This window comes from Osmerus eperlanus, chromosome 24, assembly GCF_963692335.1.
Source record: "Osmerus eperlanus chromosome 24, fOsmEpe2.1, whole genome shotgun sequence".
NCBI lineage: Eukaryota > Metazoa > Chordata > Actinopteri > Osmeriformes > Osmeridae > Osmerus > Osmerus eperlanus.
In genome coordinates this window covers 6,828,787-6,838,748 of record NC_085041.1, presented here as the reverse complement: position 1 = coordinate 6,838,748, position 9,962 = coordinate 6,828,787, and the positions used below count along the sequence as shown (strand labels likewise).

The 9,962-nt window shown below is 46.6% G+C and overlaps 2 protein-coding genes across 3 annotated transcripts; both read right to left on the bottom strand.

Annotated features, from left to right (window-relative positions):
* Positions 1–612: 612 nt before the first annotated feature.
* Positions 613–6,661, bottom strand: ftsj3 (FtsJ RNA 2'-O-methyltransferase 3). Its single transcript, XM_062450126.1, has 22 exons — positions 6,459–6,661; positions 6,217–6,322; positions 6,022–6,068; positions 5,787–5,866; positions 5,467–5,566; positions 5,047–5,241; positions 4,800–4,915; positions 4,583–4,687; positions 4,381–4,481; positions 4,178–4,273; positions 3,925–4,074; positions 3,703–3,838; positions 3,418–3,605; positions 3,184–3,310; positions 2,772–2,856; positions 2,424–2,547; positions 2,128–2,222; positions 1,918–2,020; positions 1,612–1,795; positions 1,316–1,410; positions 791–1,027; positions 613–619 (listed from the first exon to the last, which is right to left on the bottom strand). The coding sequence occupies exons 1-22, from the start codon at positions 6,523–6,525 to the stop codon at positions 613–615; spliced, it is 2,544 nt and encodes an 847-aa protein (XP_062306110.1). The 5' UTR covers positions 6,526–6,661.
* Positions 6,662–6,743: 82 nt separating this feature from the next.
* plaat1 (phospholipase A and acyltransferase 1) lies at positions 6,744–9,539 on the bottom strand. 2 transcript variants are annotated; one of them, XM_062450626.1, is made up of 5 exons: positions 9,284–9,539; positions 8,412–8,461; positions 7,992–8,130; positions 7,444–7,712; positions 6,744–7,182 (listed from the first exon to the last, which is right to left on the bottom strand). In XM_062450626.1, the coding sequence occupies exons 2-5, from the start codon at positions 8,436–8,438 to the stop codon at positions 7,081–7,083; spliced, it is 537 nt and encodes a 178-aa protein (XP_062306610.1). In that variant the 5' UTR covers positions 8,439–8,461; positions 9,284–9,539; the 3' UTR covers positions 6,744–7,080. The 2 variants fall into 2 exon arrangements, with proteins under 2 accessions (XP_062306610.1, XP_062306609.1); XM_062450625.1 differs by having other exon boundaries at positions 9,255–9,538.
* Positions 9,540–9,962: the final 423 nt, after the last annotated feature.

Genomic DNA, 9,962 nt, shown 5'->3' with positions numbered 1-9,962 from the left:
CGTTATGAACCTTTGGGTCATGTGACCCGAAGGCAGCACAAGGGTTAAATACATTAGTTTTGTTTGGGCAGATCAGTGAAGTGACAAGTGGTGGGATTTGAACCCAGGCCCCTGCAGGAAGGCCTTACATGGTGCACATACTTTATCACTGAGCCGCCAAGGCCCCCCCAAAAAAACAACTATTTGAAAATAGCATTTGAGTAAGATGCTAAAAATACATCTTTAATATAACGTGGTGAAGTTGCCAGTTAAAATTCAGTAAACTGACTTATTTATTATCATGTGAAATCAGTATTTACAAGATGAATTTGAAAACTGAAAAGCACAAGCTTGCATATTTACATACATATGTAATGACACTGATCCCTGATGACATTAGATCACTCATTCATGTATGGATTTGATTTGGACACAGCTTTACCCAGGACTAAAATAAGGGAACAGGATTGACATGGCAGAAACGTATTCATTGATACTGATACAACTGTTTCCCACAAGATGGCTTTAAGTTTCTTAGAGCCGTCAACACAATTCAACTCGAAGAAAACCCAGGATTGGGATGTTTATTCCCCCACGCCTGTATGACCGTAGCCGACCAAACAGGCTGTCTTTTCATGGACTGTTTAACACAAAGTCGGTCAAATCAAGGAACAAAAGGCAAAAAAACATGAATCAATCAAATCTACTTCCTTGGTCCCCGTCCTTTCCCTCCTCCCCTGCCTCCCTTCATCCCTCCTCCCTGCCTCCCTTCATCCCTCCTCCCTGCCTCCCTTCATCCCTCCTCCCCTGCCTCCCTTCATCCCTCCTCCCTTCCACCACCGCGCCTTTCCCGCCTTTCTTGCCCCCTTTGTCCCGCTGCTCTTTCCTCTGCATGCCCCTCATGTCCTTCTTCATGCGGTTGTCCACCACCTTGAAGACCCCCTTCACGCCGGCCGGCCGGCGGACGTGCTTCCCTCCGCCGCCCTTCTTGGACACCACGTAGGTGACCTCCCTCTTCTCCTTGCCCACGCCTGCCTTCTTGTAGATACTGCGGGAGGGAGGAAAGGGGGGGAATGTGGTTGACAAAAATAGGCTTTTTTTTTGTATATGGACACAAGGACGCTTTTGGGAAATGTAGTTTATGCCTGAGAAAGATATCTGGATGTTCGCTTGACTCCATCAGGTGGAGTAAGTTGGTTTGGACGTGAGGTCTGGGTTCGGGGTTTTGTAATGGCAGCGTGAGAGCTGGTTGGGACTTTGTGGCTACACTTTGCTGTGGCTACAGTGATGGTGTGTGTGTGTATGGTTGAGGGCGGGGCCAAGACGGCACACATACGTCTTTAGCTGAGACATCTTCTCCTTCTCAGAGATGTCCACGGTGTTGACCACAGCCTCTGCCTTCTTTTTCGCCTGCTCCATCTTCTTCAGCATCTGGGACACGGGTCAAATCACGGACTTGGTTACTCGGCACATGTCGTTAGTGCTGTGAAAAAACACGCTCCCCCCCTCCCTTTCAGTCTCCTCGTCCTCCCTCAAATCTAAAATCGATCCCATTGTGGAGGAACAAAAGATGAGGTTCTCGATTCCCCATTCACGTGCGGTTCCCCCCCTCCTCCTCTCCAGCCTCCTCACCCTTCTCTTCTTCCTGGCCTTGGCCTCGGCCACTCTCTTGATGGGCCTGGCGTTGATCTCCTTCCAGCGCTCCTTGTACTCCTCCACCATCTCCTTGGTTACGGGCACGGGCTTCTTCCGGTGTTTGTTCTCGTCGTCCACGAACCACTCGGGCACCTCGCACTGGTCCTCAGAGCTGGCGAACCTACAAACACACACACGTCAGTTTGGCATACACAAACAAGACTGTCTCAGAGACAATAGTAGACAGAAACACAAAGACATTGAGAAAGTGTGACAAAATCTTTCTGAACCGGTTTATTGTACCTGTGAAAGGAGCCGTCTACCAGATCTCTGGCTCTCTTCTTGGACGTGGCGATCTGACACCCCAGGGCCAAGCCCTCTGGGTCCAGGATTCTAGCCCGCTTACCTGAGGAGCACACACGCACACCTCAATTGGCCAGTCCTGGCGACGACAACCTCTCATTGGTCGAAACGGCCGCCTGTCACCCAAAGCGGAACGTGTCCTGTACTCACTGGTGCTCTCCACAGGGACCACCTGTAAATCTTCATCTTCTGTGTTGCCTTGGGAGCCACCTGCTCCTTTGCCGGCCTTCATCTGGGCAATTTCCCTGTGGAGAAGAGAGGGAGGGGGGGATAAGCCACATTTACTTTTACGTAAGATGCTTCAGCTTTGACACGCAAAAGAACATTCCAGAAAGTAGTATTGGTATATTGAGAATATTTGGAATGGATACAAGAAGAATGGGTCTTTCCTGTCACAGTTGTGTATTTTAACCCGTGTTGGAAAGTGTAGTGTTGTGAAAGCTGACCTCTCGTCATCATTGTCAGAGTCAGTGTCAGTGTCGCTATCCCCCTCCGCTTCCTGTGAAGGCCCCGCCTCTTCCTCTTCCGGCTGGGCCTTCTCCTCTGCTTTCCTCTTCCTCCCTTTGCCGACTGAGTACAAAAACAACGGATGAGGTGGGTGGGGGCGGGAAAAGGAACACGAGTTAAGAATTCCGATTTATGAGGATATTTTACATTTTAAATATATATTGACGATCTGAGGACGTTTCTATTTAATTCTTTCGGCCGTCTTGACGGGAGCGCGCTGTGTTTCAGGCAGGCGTGTCTGGGCTGAATGGAAGTGGGAGGTTTTTCCCGCGTCCCAAACGTCTCACCTGGGGCGTCCTGGGTGTGGAGCTTCTGGGACTGCTTCAGCTCGCTCTCTGCGTCTCCGTCCAGGTCCAGCTCCGAGAAGATCCCCTGAGGGCCGGGGGAGACGGCAGCGACGTGAGCGCCGACGTTTACAAAGCCCCGCCCCCAATTCAAACGCCGGAGATCGTTTGCCCACCCAGCCCACGGTTTGGTCTTTGTTTTAATGATATTATTGTATTCTTATATATTAACTTTCCTTGTCATATCGTGTGACACTGTGTGTGTCTCGATACTATTATGTTTATTTATTTTTTAAGCGCAACCAACTTATACGCTACTTATGCTCTCTCTCTATAAATCTTTCCACCAAGGATTTCCTGCTTTTCATACGTTTCTTTCAAAATGATGTCACTGCGTGTGTGTGTGGTAACAGACCTTGCTGAACCACAGGTTGGTCTCTCTGTCCTGCTTCTCCTCCTTCCCCTCCAGCTTCACCAGCAGTCCTCCTCCCTCCTCCTCCTCCTCCTCCTCCTCCTCCTCCGCCCCCATACAGAAGGACACCCTGCAAACAAAAGCCCCAAACGTGAGCCACCGGGTTCGTGACAGGGACGCGGGCGGAGCAATCGTATCACGGCGCCCGAGGCCATAGAGCCGTGCGTGGGCACGTACTTCTTCTTGGGAGCCTTCTTCTCCAACTCCTTCTCCTTCTCTTCCACCTCCGCCATGTCGTCCGAGTCCAGGTCGGACGCCAGCGACATTTTGTCGTCCCCGTCCTCGTCCGACAGGTAGAGGTCCTCCTCGCCCGCCACCATGTTGTCGGCCGCTTTCATGTCCCCCTTGGTGATCTCGCACAGTGCCTGGCGAGAGAGGAGGAGAGGGGAAGACGTGAGATCTGTGTGTGTGTGTCCATGTGTGTGTGTGTGTAAGGGATGAGGGGGGCTTCAGAGCCTCTACCTTGGCTTTGTTGATGGTGCTGAGCGAGAACATGGACTCGTCGTTGCCGTCGGCGATGGAGACCCCCGGCAGGTCCATCTTCAGCTCCACCCTCTCCCTCTGCTTCCTCCTCTCCTTCAGAAGCTTCTTCTTCTTCCTGGTACGGCCAAAAACAACCGTTGTTCACCCCCTCCCAAGAAAAAAAAAACGACACGGTTTCCACAGGTTCGTAGGTGAATGTACCGTTTGAGGTCAGCCACCTCCTCGGCTTTCAGCTCGGCCACCTTCTTCTCCATCTCCTCCTCCTCGTCCTCGGCCTCTTCCTCCTTCCCCTCGGCTACGGTCTTCTTGGCTGGCTCCTCCGTGTCGCTTTCCTCCTCCCCGGAGCTCAGGCTGCAGAAGGGCAGGGGTTTGGGTCAACCACATGATCTCCATATACTGGCACGCACGGAGAAGAATGATTGTGTGCCATGGTGCTTTGAAAAAGTGCCAATACTTGATTTCTTGGTCCGATTTCTTTGCTTCATCTTTTTCATCTTTCAGCTTCTTAGCCAGGTATCTCCTGAGCTTGGATCTCCAGCTCAGCAGCAGTCTGAACAAATGAGTAAAACATAAAATAAATAAGCGGTCGTGCATGAGGGTCCAGGACAACAGTAAGAGACTCCACAGTTCCAGTGACGGCTCGCGTGATTGGCTTACCGGAGCTCCTTACGGCCCAGGACCTTGATGTCACGGCAACACTCTCTGATCTCGTCCACGGTGGCCGGGTGAGTCTCCAGCTCTAGGCTGTCAAAGGTGATCTGGTGACGGCACATTCGGTCAGAACAGAGAAAGGGAAAACGCGGTTCGTTCGAGGTGCAGCCGATTCACAGTTCGGCCGACCGCCCGGTGGGAATCTCACCTCGTTGGCTTTGCCCAGGAAGTCGACGGGGTTGTCGGCTTTGAGGAACTCTGAGACAGAGAAGGTGTGGTACAGGGTCAGATCGCCGTCTGTGTAGCCCTCGGCCTGGTGGGGAAGAAAAGCAACTGTTCACAAACCAATCAAAAGGCAGGACGAGAGGCCTCTTCAACACTAACTGAACACTAAAAGAGAATCACACATTTGATGACACACACACCTTGGCCTTCTTCACAGGGATCAGCTCTTTCACAGTCTTCGCCTGAACCTCCACTTCTTTGAACGCATGTTTGGGGTCGAAGAACTTGTTGTCAATTTTGTCCGGGGCCAAAAAACCTGGACGGGGAGGTGAATCGCGCCACGTTTATCAGCTGAGCTACATCCAACTACTTTCCATGAGACTTTAGCCATGTGACATGAGCTAGCTAGATAGCTGCGGGGGGGGGGGGGGGGGGGGAGTCACACACCCTGACAGATGACGAAGATCTCAGCAGACTCGTTCCTGGAGGCCTGGGGCTTGGTGGCCTGCACCTTCTTGAAGAACTGCTGGAAGATCCAGAGCAGCGGCTGGTAGTCCTTGGAGCGGAACACCTTGGTGACAAACGTGCCGCCCTTGGCCAGGAACTCGCAGGCCAGTTTCAGGGCCATGAGAGTCAGGTGGGCTGGGAAGGAAATGTGTAGGGAGGTTATGGTGTGGGGTGGCTGAAATTCTCATTTGGGTTTGTGCACTGCTGACTTCAATTGTCTTATTAATCACCAAATCCATCAAGCTTCCAACTACTATAATCCTTACTAATACTGATTAAACACAGAGCATGTTGACTACTTGGAGATTGTACCATGAAGTCCATGTCCTGTTTATTCATTTTGTATGTGCTGTTACCTACCCTGTGTGAAGGCATCATGTTGCCAATTGGCACCAACATTTGGAGCGCCGTCATTTAGGACTACATCTACCTTCCATGTTTGTAGTTCTTTTCTGAGAGCCTACGGTGGGGGGGGGGGGGGGGGGGGGGAAGAGTCAGGGCAACATCTCCAATCTCCAACGACAGACATGATTTGAGGGGAAGCGTCTGAAAATTTGCAGTGATAACCGAAAGTGAACCGTGAAGATGCAACTGTCTTCACATATTGCATGACAGTCAACTAGTCAAAATGTGGGTTTGAACTCCTACATGAATGAGCACACACAAGTTCTCTGCCCCACCTGTCTGCATTTCTCTGTAGTGATGTCCTCTTGTAGAGTGACAACATTTGGGATGGCCCTGATAGGGACCAGATCAACACCTGAGAGGAGCACACACAAAAGTATAATTTATGTATTGGTACCATAACTGTATTTGTATTTTCATGGCCCAATGGGTGAAAACACACTCCACACACACATGTAAAATTTGCATTATTACAATCAGTATAAATGTGAGAATCGTAAGGTCGCTCACCAATGACAAGACTGGAAACTGGCATAAACTTGGACGCCACCTGCAACCTGGGATAATAATACAGAAAAGGTCACGTCAACAAAGCAAATATTTTTCGTTAAAGCTACACGTTTAAATTGAGGATTAACAAAATCTGTGATAAACTCCTCAACAAGGAAGATTAAATTAATATAAAAGTCAGCTAACCGTACTTACCAACCACCTGGGGCAGCGCACAAGTCAACAACAGCCCTAGCTTTCTGTAAGAACTGAAATTTCCGGTTGAGCTGAATAAGTTTGAAGGACGAACGAGAGCGATAACCTACAATGACAAATAACATGACATTGATCAGTACATGTTCAAAAGTTAGCTTGCTAACAATTTGGCGAGGATACCAGGCCTTAATGGCTAACCATGCAAGCTAACGTTAGTCGTGTAATGTGACTGCATATTGTACCTGTTTCCTTAGCTAAATGGTAGAATTTGTCCTTTCGGGTCTTTCCAACTTTGAGTTTCTTTCCCATGCTTGCTGGCTGGTGTGGTAGGTCACTTTAATTAATTCCTTTGAAAATGTACGACTGAGACAGCTACCACTTCACAGATGATTCCATACCACGTCCATGAAAACAAAACACGTGTGGCTCATGTGGCGCACAAATTCAACGTCATCGTTTCCATTGGATTGGGAAACTTTATTGAGCAAACTAGAGGAACAAAGAAGCCTGATGCAGCAATTTTATTGAATAATGTGTGTTTAATTCAAACAATAACGTTAATTCAAATAATAACGTCACCACCATCACTGCTCCTGTTGAGTTGATTATTAAGGTGTCAAAATACAATTACAGTATTTGCAGTCCATTTAATCCAAGGGGATGAATTGTTTAAACCTGAAATATAACCCATATAATTTATAACAAATCTCTCTTTGTTGTTAATGGCATTACAGTCTTATATCATAACAATGTTGTATTACCCCTGAATGCACAATTTGGATTATAATACTCAAGAAGATATTTCCAGAGAGAACTATTTAAATTCTGACTAGCAGTGACAAGATGGTGATGCTGTTTTGCCTCTCAGAAGGGCCTGTTTCTGGAGCGAGTGTTGATCAGCCCCAGCACAGAGAAGGCACTGGCTGCAGCTGTCACCAAACTGATGGCCCCGATGGCCCGTGTGGCCTGTTGACACCAAGACATGAACAGGAGATATAATTTATGAATTAAACTACAGTGAAATCATGTTGAACAAGTGTAGGCAGAACACAATGAATCAAAGAGTGATGACAATGTGATTTTTGTGATGAGACCTAATGTCATTTTGAAGACAGGAAGGATTGATTACGATATCCATAGAGTAATGGACATAGGAAGTGTGTGTGTGTGTGTGTGTGTGTATGTGTGTGTGTCTATGTGCATGTGTGCAAAAGCAATAACGGGTACCTGCTCAGACACACCCTCCCCGTAGCGCAGTAGGGTAACAAAGTGCTCACAGTTGCTACCCAAGAGGTCATATGACACCTCCTGGCCAATGAGGACTTGAGCTCGTTCAATGATCTCATCGACAGCTAATGGCGTGTGGTCATCATCGTATTTGTTGTTAACCCGGTACGAGTCAGTCCCCACCACTTCCTTCAACAGCTGCATTCGCACCACTGCCTTGCGGCTAAAAACTGACTTCACACTGGACATAGCAGCCGCCTGACTCTCATCTAGAAAAAGCATAGGACATTTAAGAGTCTAAAAAAAACAATAGCCCTTTGTGTGCTGTGACAGAGTGACTGAGATTGAATCCCCGCACAACAAGCCATTGCTCAGACAAATGATTGCTGTTTATATCTGTGATTACAAAAGGATGGCTGGTAGTCAGATTGAACACCTTTCATGGTGCTGAACAGAAGGCAGTGATATGCATTGGGAACATTCAGACTTGAATATTCAATGGAGAGTGCGGAGGGCCAGGGGTCAAACACACACTGTTGTTTACTGACCAACAGGTGTCAGGTTGATGATGTAGCCATCTCCCAGGTAGAGAGCCCAGTGCTGATAGGCCGGTCTGAAGATCTCAATGAGGTCACCAGGTTGGGGGTCACCAAGGGGATAGGGAAGGTCAGGGTCATTAGAGGCCATCTAGAGAGAGATTGTGTGTGAGAGAGAAAGAGAGAAAGCTTCTGTACCTATTCCCAGCAAAATCACAACTGATCCAACAACTGCTGCTTGAATTCAACCTTTTTTTTTTTTTTTTTTTATCTTCCTTCTCCAAAACAAATATATATTGAGTGATAAGAGGATGCTTTACATTTCAAGGTCAATAAGCCCATTGGCATAGGTTTGGCCACCACACCATGATCATGTGTAGTGCCTTGTGGCTACAACATGCGGTGGAAAAACACACACAAAACAATACTCACATTAGAGGTTGTTCTTTGTCTATCCATCCCACATCATGCTTCCGCAAATTCTGACAACAGAGACATTGATTAAACCAAGCATACACTCCTCTCCCTCTACGGCCTTTGTCCTCTTGCTATAGGTAGCAATGCAACCACATTGTACTTGAATCATCTCTCAAACGCTGTCTTCATATTTTTTTTATCATGTACACATGAATAAAGAACATACATAAAAACAGCATCCTGGATACATCATTTAGAGAAAGTTAGTTGACAGATAAACAAATTACCCAGATAAAGAGAGAGTGCTGGATAAATGGATACAATGTGGAGGACAAGGTCACACATACACACACAGACAATACACACAAGCTCGTGTGCCACACAAGCATGCCACAATGGCACTCACATAATAGAGAAACTGACGGAAATGTTTTAAACCTATGATGGTTTTACTGTAAATAACTAGGCATGACTCCAAATACAAAGGTTATACTGAATTATTGTAAATATACTGAACAACAGCTGAGAGAGCATATTTAATTCCAAAATACAAATAATTCATGTACAGCACTGAGGGAAAAGGGGCATGTTAATTTAATTAGCAACCAGTCGAACGCAATCTTTCTAAATTCATCTGACGTTATGTAATCTATATCTATGTGGGAGAGCAATGTGTGTATCCATGTTATTATCAATTCATGAGACTTAAGCTATGTGAGGAAAATTAAAGTCCAAATGTTACGAACTAAATGGTTAACCATCATTTTTCACAAATGAACAACTATGGCATTCTATGTTTTAGACACGGCATTGAAGGACTAGGCCTAAACGTTGACACAGAGCAAGATTAATACTTACTGAAAAAACAGCATCTTTTTCTTCCTCACCATGTTAATTTTCCATCGTATGTCCGGCCTTTTCGAAATATTACGTATAGGAAAATAAGGTCGTTTATTTACAGCCTTCCAGATGATCAGCAAATGCAGTATTTTTACATTCGTTCCTCTGATGGCTCAGCTGAAATAGACGCAAGCACTGAGGTCCCAGTTCAGGTTGTGTTTCACGGGTGCACGTCGAGAAATGGTATCAACGTTGACAGGTGACAGTCGAAGGGGGGCTACTATTCACAGGTCACCGGCGGTATGCGTTTCCTTGAAATGGCATCGTTAGGTGAATACGTTTCCTACGCTGCAGGTGCAAATGTGAGATTAAATCATGCAATTTTTTTTATATCAAATTCCTTTTCAAGTCAAAACTGTGTAGAATAGAGAGTGAACAGTTTAATCAAAAGTTGCAATTGACAACAACAACAAAATAAGTAACTAGTCCTATTAGGCCTTCTAATTCGGTTAACTGACAATTTTCGCAAGAGGGCGACATCATATTTGAAGTTGTTCGAAAGTTTTTAATTAACGGACATAGCCTACTGTTAGGCTGACACCCGATGATCATTCAACTAAAGCCTATGATATTGAATTTTGTAGATTTTTCCAAATGAAGAGATAACCATGCATGCGTGTGTCTACTACGTGAAACGACAATAAAGAAAAGAAAAAAGAAGCATTT